Consider the following 18278-nt stretch of genomic DNA (forward strand, 5'->3'; position numbering starts at 1 on the left):
TGCCCCTTACAATGTACAGATGATGTTGACTATATCAGTACGTGATAGGCTAGTAAACAAAGAGGTGTACTGTTGCTAAATAGAGCTACGCATCAGGAAGTTGTTTATATCTCCCTCCCTTTAGTATTCAATCATTATTTCCACAAACTGTCAATGTTTCACTTTGAATTTTAATTTTGTCTATGCTCTAAATAAAATAAATAAAAGTACAAATTTAAGACTTTTGCTCATTTGAAATAACAGGGACTAAATTCATACTCCCACCTGAAATGATTTAAAAAGACAAAATATATTAAATAATGGTTTTCAAGTTACTGAAGATCAGGCAGCCAAGCACAGTGATCTCTGAGAGATGGAAAACAAATGAGTTGATCCCCCTTATATTTAGTGCCTTAAGATAGTTTTGAGACCATGGCCCAGGGAAGGGGAACCCACGTTGAGCCTGGGAGATTCCCTAAGTTTAGGAGATGGAACTGAGAGCCCAGGGAGACTAGAATTTTCAGAACAGAGTACCAGAGAGGAGAAAGCTGCACAGAAAGAAAACTGTGGAAACCCCCCTTCAAGTGTCCATCAAAGTACCATTGTTCAGTATATGCATGTGAGCATCCAAGCCAAGGGAAAAACCGTCTGAAAGGATTAGAAGGATAGTAAAAGGATAGAGCCTGGTGTTCACACAGGACTGGGAATAGTACCTGATCCCACCAGCTAGACTGGAAAATCTCATAATTCATGTGACATTGGGTGGAATACTTGGGAAGATCCTGCTCAGTAGTGGGAAATGATTAACCTCAGGATTAGCATGCTCTGAACCTGCCTAACAAACTAAAAGCAAGACTCAAAATGATCAAATTATTTCCCAGTAACGTAACTGCATCTAGGAACACAGCACAAGAAGGGAATGCAAAAATATCCAGCACCTAACAGGTAAAAGTCACAGTGTCTGGCATCCAGTCAAAGATAATCAGGCATGTAAGGAGGCAGGAAAGCATAACTAATAATGAACAGAATAGTCAATCAATTGAAACAGAACCTATACAAATCTTAGAATAGCAGATAAAAACATTAAAACAATTAATTATTTTAATTGTGTTCCATATGGTTGAAAGTTAAGCAGAGAAACGGAAGATATAAAAAGACTCACATTGAACCACTATGTGCAAAATGAAAAATACACTAGATGGGAAACAGTTAATGGTAGAAAACAAGATTAATAAATGTGAAAACTTAGCAATAGAAGATATCCAAAATGAAACACAAAGAGAAAAAAGAATTTTAAAAAGATGAAAAAGAGATGAGTGAGGCATGGGATAACTTCATAGACCATGTAATTGGAGTGCCCAAAGGAGAGAAGAGATGGGGGACTGAAAAAGTACTTGAATATAAAAGGGCAAAAAATATTCCACAATTGAGGAAAACTGTAAATCCACAGATTCAAGAAGTTAAATGATCCCCTAAAAAAAAGAAACAAGAAGAAAACTATACTAAGGCATGTCATAAATTATCAAAACTAGGGATAGAGAACATCTTAAAAGCAGCCAGAGGAAAAAAGACACCTTATATACAGGGGAACCAAGATAAGAATGACATTATATTTTCTTGTCATAAACAATGCAAACAAGAAGAAAGTTGAGTAACGTCTTCAAAGTGTCAGAAGAAAAACTGTCAACCCAGAATTCTATATCCAGCAAAAATATCTTCCAAAAATGAAAGCCAAATAGAGATACTTTCAGACACACAAAAACTGAAGGAATTCATCACTAGCAGACTCACTATAAGAAATGTTAAACGAAGTCCATCTTGCAGAAGGAAAATGTTACCAGATAGAATTACAGATCTACACAAAGGAATGAAAGTCACTAGAAATTGTAATTACAAGGGTAAATACTTAAGATGTTCTTATTAAGTCTCTGTAAAGATAATTGACTGTATAAACAATGATAATAACATTGTGTTGTAGAGGTGATAACATGTATTAGTAAAATGTATAATAACAATAGCATAAAAGCCAAGAGGGGAGAAATCTTAAGTATACTATTATAAAATTCTTATGCATGAAGTAGTATAAAATTACTTGAAGATAGACTGATAATTTAAATATGTTTAAACCCCAAAGCAACCACTAAAATAATAGAAAACAAATAGCAAGATGGTGGATTTTAAGTCCAGCCATATCAATAATCTATTGATAAATGGTCTAAATGGCCCAGTTAACAAGCTGAGGTTGTCACATTGGCTAAAAAGTAAGACCCAATTATATACTGCCTGCAAGAAATTATGCTTTAAATATAAAGACACAAATAGTTTAAAAGTAAAAGAATGGAAAATTTTACCATGCTGACATTAAGCCATAATAAGGCTGAAATGGCATATTGATGTCAAAGTATATTCCAGAGGCAAAGGATATTATCAGGTATAAATACAATAATTTCATCATGAAAAGGGGTCACACAGTCCTTACACGAAGCAAAAAATGATAGAACTGTAAGGAGAGAGAAATCTAAAATTTGTCTATAGGGCTCTCTATAATTAAAGAACAAATAGAAAATCAGCAAGTATATAGTAGACTTGAGCAATGCTATCAACCAACTTAACCTAATTGATATATATAGAACACTCCCCAGTAACAGAATATACATTCTTTTCAAGTGCATACAGAGCATTTACCAAGTTAGACCATATTCTAGACCATAAAATAAGGCTTGATAAATTTAAAAGGATTTAAGTAATACAAAGTATGTTCTTTGATTACACTGGAATTAAATTAAAAATCAATAGCAGAAAGTTACCTAGAAAATCTCCAAATATTTGGAAACTAACACCTTTCTAAACATCTCATGGATATTTAGAAACACAAAAAGGGATATTAGAAAGTATTTTCAACTAAACGAAATGAAAGCAGAGCATTTCAGAATCTGGGACACTGCTAAAGCAGTACTTTGAGGGAAACTTATAGCACTAAATGCCTATATTAGAAGAGAAGTTTAATTTAGTGACCTCATCTTCCACTTTAAAAAACTAGGGGGAAAAAACAGAAAGTAATAAAAATAATTATTTTTTAAAAATATATATATATATATATATTTGCGTTACACGTGCCTCTCACTGCTGTGGCCTCTCCCATTGCGGAGCACAGGCTCCAGACGTGCAGGCTCAGCGGCCATGGCTCACAGGCCCAGCCACTCCGCGGCATGTGGGATCTTCCTGGACTGGGGCACGAACCCGTTTCCCATGCATCGGCAGGCAGACTCTCAACCACTGCGCCACCAGGGAAGCCCTAAAAATAATTTTTGAAAAGAGCAAGAAAATAATAAAAATTAGAGCATAAGTCAATGAAATGAAAAACAGAAAAACAACAGAAAATTATTGAAACCAAAAGCTGGTTCTTTGCAATGATCAGTAAAAGTGATAAATCTCTAGATAGATTAATCAATAAAAGAAAACACAAATTACTAATACCAGAACTGAAAGAAATAACATCAGTATTAATTCTACGTATATTAGAAGGGTAGTAAAGGAATATTAGGAACAAATTTATGCCTTTAAAATTTGACAAGTTAGGGCTTCCCTGGTGGCACAGTGGTTGAGAGTCCGCCTGCCGATGCAGGGGACACGGGTTCGTGCCCCGGTCCGGGAAGATCCCACGTGCCGCAGAGTGGCTGGGCCCGTGAGCCATGGCAGCTGAGCCTGTGCGTCCAGAGCCTGTGCTCCGCAATGGGAGAGGCCACAACAGTGAGAGGCCTGCGTACTGGAAAAAAAAAAAAAAAATTGACAAGTTAGATGAAACAGATAATTCTTATGAATGACACAAATTACCAAAGCTCACTCAAGAAGGTAGAAAATCTGAATAGCACTATTTCTGTTACAGAAGTTGAATTTGTAGTTAAAAACTTCCCCACAAAGAAAATTCCAGGCCTAGGTAACTTTGCTGGTGAGTTGTTCCAAACATTTAAGGAAAAAGTAATGCAAATTCTACACAGACTCTTCCAGAAAGGTTAAGAGAAAGGAATACCTCCCAGCTCATTCTATGTGATAAGCATTACTCTGATACCAAAACCAGGCAAAGACATTGAAAGGAAAGAAAACTACAAAGCAACATCCCATATGAAAATACATGTAAAAATTCTAAACAAAAATTTTTTCAGTTTCAATTTTTATTCTCTCAGCATCAAACATCCTTACCTTTTTCTGCTATTATATCTTGATTTTTTTTTAAAATTTTATTGGCATATAGTTGATTTACAATGTTGTGTTGGTTTCAGGTGTATAGCAAAGGGAGTCAGTTATACAAAAGTTTAAGAAATTGAATCCAACGATATATAAAAATAATTCATGACCAAGTGGGTTTTAATTTCTATAATGCAAGATTGATTTAACATTCAAAAACCAATCAATATAATGCACCATATGAACACACTAATGAAGAAAAATTATGATCATCACAATAGATGCAGAAAAAGTATCTAAAAACATCCAATGTCCATTACTAATAAAAACTCAACAAACAAGAAATAGAAGGGAATTTCCTAAATCCTAAACTTTAAAGGGTATCTGTGAAAAGTCTAGTAATAGCATACTTAATGGTGAAAGAGTAAATGTTTTCCCTTCAGGTCAGGAACAAGATAAGGATGTCTGCCCTTACCACTTCTATTCATTGCTGTAGTACCAATGTCACCAGGCCAAAAAAAGAAATAAAAGCAATGCAGATTGAAAGACCAGAACAAACACAAAAGAAAATAAATCAGTGGCAAATAAGTGAATTGATGGTCAATACTATTTCATTAGGGAAATACAAAGTAAAATCACAATGAGATATCTCTATACATTTGTTTAAATATCACTCAAAAAAAAAGACTGACCATACCTAATAGTGGCAAGGATGTGGAATAAATGGAACTTTCATAAAATACTGGTAAAAATGTAAAATGGATCGATTACTTCAGAAAATAATTTGACAGAAAAACTTCAACACACTATTGAGCAAAACAAACAAACCAAGAAAACACTAAATAAACTAGGAACTGAGTAATACATCCTTAACATGAAAAAATATGTATACCTCAGAACTAAAGCCGGCATTTTACTCAATGGTTAAAAGTAACTCAATAGAAGATATAATGGAAAAGAGACTCCCATTTACAAAAGCAACAAAAAATTAATATTTAGGAATAAACTAACAAATATACAAAACACTTATATAAAGAAAACTTTAGAAAACACCTTAAAAGCATGATTCATTTAAAAAAATTTGTAAAGTAAATGTCAAAATTAATAGTTTCTGCTCTTCAAAAGACACTGGTAAGAGAAGGAAAATATAAGCCATAGACTTAGAGAAAATATTGATAAATCACACAACTGATAGTAATACTCTCCAAATCTATCTATTGATTTGATGTAATTCCTATCGAAGTCCCAGCTGGCTATTTTGCAGAAAATGGCAAGTTGATCCTAAAATCATATAGAAATACAAAGAACCCAGAGTGGCCAGAACAATCTCAGAAAAGGGCAACAAAAGTAGAGGATTTCCTGATTTCAAAACTTACTACAGAGCTACAGTATTCAAGACAGTGTGGTACTGGCATAAAGATAGACATATAGATCAGTGGATTTGGTTTGACAGTCCAGAAATAAACTCCTACGTTTATGTTCAATTGATTTTGAACAAGGATGCCAAGACAGTTCAGTGGGATTTTCAACAACTAATGCAAGGACAAACTGGATGTCCACAAAGAATGGCATTCGACCCTATCTCCACACCATATACAAAAATTAACTCCCAAGTGGATGATAGTCATAAGAGCTAAAACTATAAAACTCTTAGAAGAAAACACAGGAGTAATCTTCGTGACCTTGGATTAGGCAATGGTTTGATATGGCACTAAAAGCATAAAACAAAGAAAAAGTATTATAGATAGATTGAACTTCAAAATTTATCAAAATTAAAAGGTTTTATGCTTCCCAAGACACTATCAATAAAGTGAAAAGTCCCAGCTGCCTTTTGGGAGAAAATATTTCCAAATCATGGATCTGATGAGGGACTTGTATCCAGAAGATATGATGAACAACTCAACAGTTAAAACAATTTCATTTTTAAATTGGCAAAGAATTTGAATAGATATTTTCCAAATATATACAAATGGCCTATAAACACATAAATGATGCTTAATATCATTAGTCTTCAGGGGAATGTAAATCAAAACTGCAATGAGATATCACTTCACAAATACTAGAATAGCTGAAATCAAAAAGGCAGACAATACAAGTGTTCATGAGGATATCGAGAATTGGAACCCTCATATGTTGCTGGTGAGATTATAACATTCTGTGGCCACTTTAGAGAACAGTTTGGAAGTTATTCAGAATGTTAAACATAGAATTAGCATATGACCCAGCAATCTCCTAGGTGTATACCCAAGAGAAATAAAAACATATGATTACACAAAAATTGATACACAAGTGTTCATGGCATAATTATATATAAAAGCCAAAAAGAGGAAACAATCCAAATGTCCATGAACTGATGAATGGATAAGCAAAAAATGTAGTATATCCATTACAATGGAATGTTATTCAGCAATGAAAATAAATGAAGTACTGATAAACACTACAACATAGATTCAACCTGAAAACATTGTGCCAGGTGAAGAAAGGAGCCACTCACATATTGTGTAATTTCATTTATATTAAACCTCCAGAATAGGCAAATCCACAGAAACAGAAAGTAGATTAGTGGTTTCCAGGCATTGGGTTAAGGGGAGAATGGGGAGAGACTGCAACAGGTATGGGGTTCCTTTCGGGGGGGGATTGATGAAAGTGTTCCAAATTTAGATGGAGTGATATTTGCACAACTCTGTGGATATACTGAAACTCACTGAATTATACACTGTAAAAAGGTACATTTTCTGGTATATGAGTTAAATACCTACCATATGACCTATCCATTCTACCTTCAGATGTTTACCCAAGAGAAAAGAAAGTGTATTTCCGACGAAGATTTATAGATGGATGTTCATAGATTTATTTGTAATAGTTAAAAACTAGAAACACAACAAATGTTCATCAGCATGTTATACTACTCAGCAGTGAAAGGAAATGAATTATTGATACTTTCAGCAGTATGGATGAGTATTAGAGTAGTTACGCTGAGTGATCATATCTACAAAAAACCTAAAGCCAACATCATACTTAATGGTGAGAAACTAGAAGCTTTCCCACTAAATCAGGAACAGGAATATTCCCTCTCACCACACCTTTTCAGCATCATACTGGAAGTCCTAAATGTAGCAATAGGACAAGAAAAGGAAATAAAAGATATACAGATTGGGAAGGAAAAAATAAAACTGGCTTTGTTTGCAGGTGACATTATTGTCTGTAGAAAATCTGAAATAATCAACAACAACAACAACAACAGCTAAACACCTAGAAGTAATAAGCAGTTGTAAGAAGGTTGCAGGATACAAGGTTAATATACATAATACAAGCCTAAATCAAAATTCCAGCACATTATTTTATGGATATTGACAAACTGATTCTAAAGGTCACATGGAGAGGTAAAAGATGTAGAATAGCCAAAACGGTATTGAAGGAGAAGAACAAGGTCAGAGGACTGACACTACCCAGCTTCAAGACTTATTGATAAAGCTATAGTAATCAAGACGATGTGGTGCATATATATGGAATCTAAAAAAAAAAAAAGTGGTTCTGAAGAAAGGGGCAGGACAGGAATAAAGATGCAGACATAGAGAAGGAACTTAAGGACATGGGGAGGGGGAAAGGTAAGCTGGGACAAAGTGAGAGAGTGGCATGGACTTATATATACTACAAATGTAAAATAGATAGCTAGTGGGGAGCAGCCGCATAGCACAGGGAGATTAGCTCTGTGCTTTGTGACTACCTAGAGGGGTGGGATAGGGAGGGTGGGAGGGGGATGCAAGAGGGAGGGGATATGGGGATATAAGTATACATATAGCTGCTTCACTTTGTTATACAGCAGAAACTAACACACCATTGTAAAGCAATTATACTCCACTATAGATGTTAAAAAAAATAGAGCAGAATGCATGTTATATTTTAATTCATATTTTCTGTAGTACTTAGGAAGCTCAGTTTTATGCACCTTCTGAATGTCATCTATTTTAAATGGCTTTTCATAATGTCGTACTTTTCAGAAATGTAATGTTCATTTTATATCATAGGAAGGAAACGTTTTAATTTAAAAAAAATCTTAGTAACCCAGTTTACTGAAAATTGAGTTTATTTGACTTCTGTGTTTGAGAACTTGTCTTTAAAAGCCAAATATATTGGCCAGTGAAACAAAATGAAGCAGTTATCCCAATGGAAGATCTAATTAGTAGCTACATGTTTACCATTTCCTTAATGGGCTATTATCCCTGAAAGTTTAACTGAATTGGTTTTTTTTGAAAATTCATAGATTGACAGGAGACATTGGCCTTCTTGCATTTTCTTTTAAGAACATCAGTTCTTAACAATATAATTGAAGTAATAATTATTTATAAATACTTTTAATAATCCATAGTTTACTTAATTTTTTCCAGCTGTGGTTTCCTTAAGGGTACAGCAGGGACAATATAATTTTACCTTAAAGAGTTGTGAAGTTTATATAATCTAATGAATGGAAAACACTTCATAGACTATAAAATGTAGTACAAATATAAAGTATCAGCTATACTAACATAGGTTATTTGGATCTATTTTATTGTTGTTTTTCCTGTGTTGCGTTTTTCCCTTTGACACATGTTCCCTACCAAAGACTGTCCTATTCACATATCACAGATTTGATGGTTAGGGTAGAAAGGAGTACACATGTCCTTGCCTACAAATTTTAGTAGTTGTGTTTAAAGAAAAGCTCTTTGATAGAAATTAAGACCCCCTTAAATGATCAAATAGTTGTTGTATTTATTATGCATTTAAGTTTTCTAATGTTTTAATTAAAAGGCTTAAAATTCTCAAAAAAAAAAAAAAGGGAATGTGGTGTTAGCAAAAGAAGAAACAGATAGGTAAACGGAACAGAATAGAGAGCCCAGAAATAGTCCCATAAAAATATAGTCAACCTATCTTTGACAAAGGAACAATGCCAATACAGTGGAGCAAAGTTTGTCCTTTCAACAAAGGTCTTAACAACTGGACAACTGCATGCAAATAAAAAAGGGAATTTATATACAGATCTTACACCTTCACAAAAATTAATTCAAAATAGACCACACACTTAAGTGTAGAACACAAAACTGTAAAGCTCCTAGAAGATAACATAGGAGAAAACCAAGATGACCTTTGCTATGGCAATGACTTTTTAGATACAACACCAAAGGCACAGTTCATGAAAGAAATAATTGATAAGCTGGACTTCATTAAAATAAAACCTTCTGCGCTATGAAAGACACTGTCAAGAGAATGAGGAGACAAGCCACAGACTGGGAGAAAATAATTGCAAAAGACATGTCTGACGAAGGACTGTTATCCAAAATATACAAAGAAAACTTAAAAACTCGAAATAAAAAAATAACTCAAAAAATGTGCCAAAGATGTTAACAGACACCTCACCAAAGAAGATTGGCAGATGACAAAAAAGCATAAAAAAGATGTTCTAAATCATATGTCATCAGAGAAATGCAAGTTAAAACAACAGTGAGATACCACTGCATACGTATTGTAATGCCAAAATCCAGAACACTGATAACACCAAGTTCTGGCAAGGATGTGGAGCAATAGGAATTCTCATTCATTGCTTGTGGGAATGCAAAATGTTGCAGACATTTTGTAAGACAGTTTGGTGATCTCTTATATAAACTAAATACACTCTTACCGTACAATCTGGCAATTGCATTTCTTGGTATTTACCCAAAGGAGTCGAATATTTATGTCCACACAAAAACCCGTATATATATATATATATGGATGTTTATTGCAGCTTTATTCATAATTGCCAAAACTTGGAAGCAACCAAGATGTTCTTCAGTAGGTGAATGGATAAATAAACTGTGGTATAGCCAGACAATGGAATATTATTCAGCCCTAAAAAGAAATGAGCTATCAAGCCATGAAAAGACATAGAGGAAGCTTAAATGCAGCTTACTAAGGGAAAGAAGCCAATCTGAAAAAGCTATGTACTGTATGATTCCAACCATATGACATTCTGGAAAAGGCAAAACTATGGAGACAGTAAAAAGATCAGTTGTTGCCAATGACTGAGTAGATGAGTAGGCAAAGTACAGAGGATTTTTAGTGCAGTTAAACTATTTTGTATGATCCTATAATGATGGATACATGTCTCCATTAGACCAAATTCATAGAATATACAACACCAAGAGAGAACCCTAATGTAAACTGTGGACTTTGGATGATTATGATGTGTCAGTATAGGTTCATCAGTTTTAACAAATGTGGTAGGGGATGTTGGTAATAGGGGAGACTCTGCACCTGTTACGGCAGGGTGTTTATGGGAAAGCTCTGTACCTTCCTCTCAATTTTGCTAAGTTTTGAACCTAAAACTGCTCTAAAAAAATGTGGTCTTAACAAAAAAGTAATGAATTATTGATACATTCAACAAATGGATGAATATCAGAATAGTTAATGCTGAGTGAAAGAAAGTAGACCCCCAAAAAGTATATTCTCTATGGTTCCATTTAAATCTAGAAATGCAAACCAGTCTACACTGATAGAAAGTAAAGCAATGTTTGCCTGGAAAGAGGGGTCTGGGAAGAGCTAGACAGAGAGATTATAAAAGGATATGCAAGACTTGAGAGTGCGTCCATGTTCCTTATCTTGATTGTGGTGATGTTTTCCAGGGCGTACGTGATGTATATGGTGTCATGAGTGTATACATATGTCGGTACTTACCAAAGTGTGTAGTTTATTGTATGTCAATTATAACTAAAAGTTGTTTTAAAAAATAGGAATTGATTTATAAGTTAATGTCAAAGTAAGAAAAAAAATCAACTGCCAATGGTTAGTCTTTGTGGTAGACATACAAACCAAAACACTGAAATGCTCCATGAAGAGACACTAAGGATATGATAGTTTAATAGGATGATTTCTAAAAATAAAATGTTAAGAACACCTGGAGGGTTAAGGATTTGGAGACGATAGGATGAAAAACAGCATTTAAGCAAGGGCCACTTGAGACATTCTTGTCCTTTTCTTACTGGTGAGTCAATATTTGATGCTTCAGTGGAAAGTAATTTTTTCCCTTTCATTTTACATTTCAGTGTTTATTTTGTATGAAACACTTCCTAAGTATTAGGGAATAATTCAGGGGGGTTGTTCCTGACCCAGCTGTAACCAGTTTGAGTCCAAAGCATAAACTTTCAGGTTCCATCTCTTAATATCCTTACTGAAAATGCCATGTATTCTTAGTTCGTCTAATCCCCATGGCTTGTTCTCCTCAGTCCTACACACCTCCAAGCAACGAGTTCAAGATCAGTATGAAATTGGAAGCACAGGATCCCAGGAACACCACATCTACCTGTATTGCCACAGTAGTTGGACTGACAGGCGCTCGCCTCCGCCTTCGCCTTGATGGCAGCGACAACAAGAATGACTTCTGGCGTCTCGTTGACTCAGCTGAAATCCAGCCTATCGGGAATTGTGAGAAGAATGGGGGTATGCTGCAGCCTCCGCTGGGTGAGTAACTAGACCCAAGCTCTCCCTAGCCCATTAGTTATCTTCCCCAAATTGTACATCCTGTTAAAGGAAAACATAGGGTCCTCTGCCTATCCCTTCTTTTTCATATGGTCCAAAAGAAAAGGCCCACCTAAAATGAAATGACCTGAAAAATCTGGACCTATCCATTCTACATTAACTTATGATATCCAAGCTTCTCTCAAGCTCTTCTTTTTCTAACAAGAAACCACACATTTCATCCTTCTTTGTCACTTCCCCTTTACCCTGAGAAAAAGAATGGAGGGAGATCTTGACGTTTAACTTGCCTCAAAAAACCAGAGTTTTCACCAAATCCTACAGTGATAACAGGAAGTGAGAGAAAAGTCTCCCAGTAGAAAGGATGACTATTACAAAGATCCGTTATCTCCTTTCCCCTAAATTTTTACTTGGTCCTTGGAATTTTCTCACTTTGAGTCAATTATTAAGTAAAATGCATTATTTTACTTAAACTAATAACCCCACTGTATTTTTCTCCTCAAGATCAGATTCACCTTTTTTTGCCTCAATATACCTGAATGATTTAGCCCATCTCATCAGTTACTACTAATCACTATTGCAGTGAGTCTCAACAGAGGATAGAGAGAGATGGGTTATAGGCTATGTTCCCTTCAGGAGGCTGTGCTAAATTAAATGAACATTAGAGGACAGTATCATTTGAAAGACCTCCCCAGGTGGTTATTTAACATTTTCCTCCATTAAAAAAAATTATTTGTAATGTAAACTTTCAAATGTATACAAAAGTAGGAAAAATAGCACAATGAATGTCCATGTATCCCTTATCCTTGATAGTCGATCTTGTTTTCTTTGTACCTATACACGCTCCCTGCCTGCTCCTGCCCAATTGCCTAAACATAGTATTTTATTGTTAAATATTTAGTATGTATCTTTCATAGTTAATATTTTAAAAGCATAATCATAATAACATTATCACATGTAAATAATGATAATTCCTTAATATCAATGAATATTTACTCAATGTTTAAATTTTCCCTACTGTCTATCTGTCTGTCTGTCTCCCTCTTTCTCTCTCTCTTTATTCCATTTTCTCTGAATCAGGATCCACATAAAATCAACATATTGCAGTTGGTTGATATGTCCCTTAAGTCTCTTTTAGTCTATGGGTTCTTCTTCTGTCTCTTATTTTTTCTTGCGATTTATTTGTTGAAAAACCTGAGTCATTTGTCTTTAAATTTTCCCACAATTAGATTTTGCTGATTGTATCTCTGTGGTATCATTTAACATGTTTCTCTGTCCTCTCTTTCTAGAAATTGGTAACTAGATCTAGAGGCTTGATCAGGTTAAGTTTCAATTTTTTCATAAGAATATTTCATAGGTGGTGGTCTTTATTAGGAAGCATATATGGTCTGGTTGTCTCTCATTTTATAATGTAGCAGCCATTACTGCTTGTGGTCTAGAGCAGGGGTTGACAGATTTTCTTAAAGAGTCAGATAGTAAATATTTCAGGCTTATGGACCATACATTCTCCGTTGTAACTAGTCAGCTTTGTCCTTGTAATGTGAAAGCAGCCATAGATGATACATAAACAAATGGGCAAGGATGTGCTCCAATAAAGCTTTATTTACAAAAACAGGTGGCCAGCCTTCTGGCTATAGTTTGCTGACCCCTGATTTAGGTCCATCACTTCATTATGGTTGCAAAATGGGAAATTTTAATATTATCATTCGGTCCACATAAATTAAATGGAACATGTCTATTAAAATAAACTTTCATCAACTATTTGGTTATCCTAAAGTACAGTTCATGCAGGAAAGACAGTTTAAATGCTTGACTCTTTTCTTTATTTACCAATTTTCAAAATAATAAATTGGATTACCATCATCCTCCAAAATTATTTATGGATAGTGTTATTGTTGTTGTTGTTGTTCAGTATCATAAACTCAAAGATTCATATATAGCTCATGTGTTTCACTCCATTACACTAACTGTCCTTATTGATTCTTGAATTATCCCATCTTTGGCGTCATATATATATAAATCATTCTTAAAGTGAAATCTATAAAACAGTATATTCAGAGAAATCCCCTTCACCTTATCCCTGTCTTCTGCTTTAGGGTAACCACTTTCTTTTAATTTAATGGTTTATACTCCATTTTTTAAAAAATAAGCAAATATATCCGTGTGAGTGTGTGTGTGTACATACATACATATGTATTCCCTGTCTTCTTATGTAAATGACAGCATATTATACATACTTTCCTCAATCTTACTTTTTTCATTTAGCAATATATCCTAAAGATGACTTCTTAGTTGTATGAAGATGTTCCTCATTCCTTTTTGTAGCTGCATAGTACCGTAAGATTCTCAACCTGCTTTATGAATCACTGTTTAGAAGCATCTTGATAGGCTATTAAAAAATGTAAGTTCCCAGGGATAATGGTGACCATCTAAATCGAAATCTTTCCATAAATTCTCCAGAAACATACAGATCAAAAAGGAAAGAAAATCAAACCACCCATAACTCATGCCTAAACATAACCAGGAGTCAAGAATACCACAGATAGGAATGTAAATTGATATAGCCACTATGGAGAACAGTATGGAGGTTCCTTAAAAAACTAAAAATAGAACTACTATACAACCCAGCAATCCCACTACTGGGCATATACCCTGAGAAAACCATAATTCAAAATGAGTCATGTACCACAATGTTTATTGCAGTTGTATTTTCAATAGCCAGGACATGGAAGCAACCTAAGTGTCCATCGACAGATGAATGGATAAAGAAGATGTGGCACATATATACAATGAAATATTACTTCGCCATAAAAAGGGCTTTTTCCGTTTCATAAAAAGAAACGAAATTGAGTTATTTGCAGTGAGGTGGATAGACCTAGAGTCTGTCATACAGAGTGAAGTCAGAAAGAGAAAAACAAATACCATATGCTAACACATATATATGGAATCTAAAAGAAAAAAAATGGTCATGAAGAACCTAGGGGCAGGGTGGGAATAAAGATGCAGACCTACTAGAGAATGGACTTGAGGACACAGGGAGGGGAAAGGGTAAGCTGGGACGAAGTGAGAGAGTGGCATGGACATATATACACTACCAAATGTAAAACCGATAGGTAGTGGGAAGCAGCCGCATAGGACAGGGAGATCAGCTCGGTGCTTTGTGACCACCTAGAGGGGTGGGATAGGGAGGGTGAGAGGGAGGGAGACGCAAGAGGGAGGGGATATGGGGATATATATATATACGTATAGCTGATTCACTTTGTTATAAAGCAGAAACTAACACACCATAGTAAAGCAATTATACTCCAATAAAGATGTTAAAAAACAAAAAGAATACCACAGGTTTCAGTAACATGTTGTCTACATGTTCAGATATAAAGATGTGAAACCACTAGAGCTAGTACCCACCCCATACCAGAATGAAGAGTTTTATGTAGGTAGAAACTACATTAAAAAGGGAGAGGGCAATGGGAGCCTGACACAGCCAAAATCACCCCCAGAAAAAGACAGTCCCATCCAGAGTGGGAAATACTGAAAGAGAGCTAAGAGCTACTTGATTAGAGCCTTGGCTACTGGAGAATCAGAAGAAAGAGAATGAATTAAAAGAGTGAGGGACGAGAGATAGCAGTCTTGGGAAGACAACTACCTTTGTGGGAGAGGTAGCTATAATATTGAAGGAAAAGAAGGAAACCATGGGTAGTGATTTAGAGTTATGCAGGAACAAAAGAGAATCATAAAATCAAAAGACATACAAACCTTCCCATCCCATCCCAAATAGGCTCATCTACTAAAGAAACTGCATTTCACTATGCCAACAGAAAACTCATGACCCAAGATCCCTGCCAAAATGGAACATCCTGTTTTTTGTAAGCCCGGGAAAATATAAGACATTTCAAAGGATTAGGAAACAGCAGTCAACATCTATAAAAAGCTTCTACGTGAAGAAAAACAGAAATAGAGGATAAAACTATTTTAACTATTGAAAATTCTACAGCCAAAATCAGTGAGTAGCCAGAGGAAAACTGTTGTACAATAACCCATCTCAAATAAGTATTGACAGATATGAAAAAATACCTTGGATCAAAAGTTGTAAGTCAGACTAGAAATGCACAATAGACAGGAAGATGTGAAAATAGAATTGTTCAAACTCAAGAAAAAAATTGAAAGAAAAATAATCTCAGTTGAAGACTCAATTCCAGGGTACCCACTGGGACAGTAGATTCAACTGGAAATATAATAAGGGACATTGAGAAGAGAAATAAAAATAAATATTAGAGAAGGTTTAAAAGTATCAGAAAGTAACTGTTAGATATAGAACATAACAAAGATCCAATGTGTATATGTATGTGTACATATATATTTGGAGTCCCTGAAGAAGATAAACAGAATTAATACTTAAAATTGTAATATAAGAAAAATTTCCAAAAATTAAGGAACACCTAAACCTTCATATTGAAAGGGCCTACCTTATTCCTGGAAAAATTGATCTAGATTGGTCAACTCTAAGACATATTCTAGTACAACTGTTATACTCTAAGAATAAAGAAAAATTCATCTAAGCCTCCAGCAACAAGGCCAAATTACTCACAAGGGAAAGAAAGTCAGGTTTGCATCATACTTCTCAACAGCAAAATACAAAGCAAGACTAAGTGGAGCAGCATTTTTAAGAAATTCAAGGAAAGAAAATGAAAAGACAGGTTTTATATCTAGACAAGCTGTTTTTTCAAGTCCTGAGATTATACTGAAAGAGTTTTCAGCATGCAAGAACTCAGGAAATACTGTGACCCCAAGCCCTTCCTAAGGAATCAATTATGGAAAGAGCTCCATCCAAACAACAGGTGATCAATCTAAGACAAAAACAAAGGTAGGGACAAGAGTAGAATAGTATGGTATCAGCCTGGGTCCAGTGAAGAAAGAGAACCCACACAGCAGTTTAAACACAGAAAGGTTAATATACATGTTAACTATAACAGAGGATTGGAGTGAGGGATTGGCTAGTCAAAAGGCAAGAGAACTCTAAAGAATATAAGAAGAGCAGACGTAAGGAGAAGCCACGACACTGGGGCAGAGATAGAGCTCCCAAGGAAGAGCCTCCCTTCCCCCATCTCAGGGCTGAGATGTAGACCTTGTTGGAGGGGGCACAGCTGTGGCTCACTGGATGAGAGAGATCACTGTGGTGCCACAGCAGTGGAACTTGCTAGAACTCTGTCCTCCAGGGTGCTGAGAAAGCTGTTCATGGAGAGGTGTGTCTCTGGAGAAACTCTTCTACAGAACCACTTAAGATGGGGAGGGTGGTGCTGCTACGGGCTGCCCTGTGCTCCCGGACCTGGGCCATAGGGAAGATGGGGTGCTGCAGGAGCCTGCCCAGCCAACACGATGCAGCCAGAAAGCAAGCCCCTTTCCTCCTGTCGTATCTGTAGATGGGGTCCTGGGTATCACTTAAAACTGATAAACCAAATAGTAGAAGCCTAAGTGAGGAAATAAGGGAATTAAGGACATTATAACATATGTTAGTATAAAGGTAACTACTAAAACAAAATTCCAGAACTTCCTAAATACCAAAGGAACAAAAAGATCAAGAAACAGATGACACAAAGAGATGAACTAAATATGGAGAACGCAGTAAATAAAGCATAATGTGACAGAGTTGAGACCAAATGTGTAATTTATATTAATAAATGTAAATGGTTTAAACTCACCTATTAAAAGAAAAATATTTCAGATTGGTGCTCAAAGTCAAACCCAACTTTATACTCTGTACAGGAGACATACCTAAAGTAGAGTGAGTCAGAACAGCTAAAAATAAAAGGATGATCAAGGATATATGAAGGAACTTCAAACAATATAATAGCAGAGGTTACAATTCTGTTATTAGACGTAGTAGAATTAATAAAAATAGAAATTATGGTAGATGCAAGGAGACATAGACAAACACATTAATAGGAGAATTAACACACCTCTCTCAAGACAAGACAGGCCAAGAGGACAAAAAAAGTAAAGGGTTGAAGACTTTAATGAATAAGATAGATCATATGTGTGTGTGTGTATATATGTATGCATATCAAACTTTATACCCTGGTAGATGCCCTTCCACCTTGAAATTTAAAACTCTTTAAACAACTTTTGTTTGAAAAATGGAAATATAAACCAAAATTTTAAAATTCCTAAAACATAATGATAATAAACATCACATCAGAATTTTGAGATATAATTAAAGCAGTGGTTGGAAGAAAATTTATAGCCTTAAATACCTGGCATAAAGAAAAATGAAAGGATAAATATTACGAATTTAAATTCCCAATTAAAACAGCTAGAAAAAGTTACACTCCAAAGCAAATACAAAGGAGAAATAAGTAGAAGAAAAAATAAAGATAGAAAGAGATTAATGTGGTAGAAAATAGAAAAGCAGTAAATCAAAATACTGTGTCTTTGGAGAAAACCTCAACAAAATAACAAACCACTAGTTAGCCTAATAAAGAAAAAAAAGAAGCAGCGCAGATATACAAAAGTAGAAATGACAAAGGCGGGGAATAGCCCTATGTAAACTAGGAAAGCTAGATGAAATAAGAAAATACTGTTTGTCAAAATTGACCCTAGGAACATCACATATGTTTTCAAAGCACTTA

The 18278-nt window shown here is 35.1% G+C and overlaps 1 protein-coding gene across 15 annotated transcripts in view; it reads left to right on the plus strand.

Annotated features, from left to right (window-relative positions):
• Positions 1-18278, plus strand: part of SCMH1 (Scm polycomb group protein homolog 1) — a 189845-nt gene that overhangs the window by 66380 nt on the left and 105187 nt on the right. For all 15 annotated transcript variants that reach the window (XM_033836969.2, XM_033836948.2, XM_033836984.2 and 12 more), the window contains one exon: positions 11403-11637. In XM_033836969.2, coding sequence (XP_033692860.1) covers positions 11403-11637 — 235 coding nt within the window. The remainder of the gene's footprint in view (positions 1-11402; positions 11638-18278) is intronic.

The sequence above is a fragment of the Tursiops truncatus genome, chromosome 1, assembly GCF_011762595.2.
Source record: "Tursiops truncatus isolate mTurTru1 chromosome 1, mTurTru1.mat.Y, whole genome shotgun sequence".
Lineage (NCBI taxonomy): Eukaryota > Metazoa > Chordata > Mammalia > Artiodactyla > Delphinidae > Tursiops > Tursiops truncatus.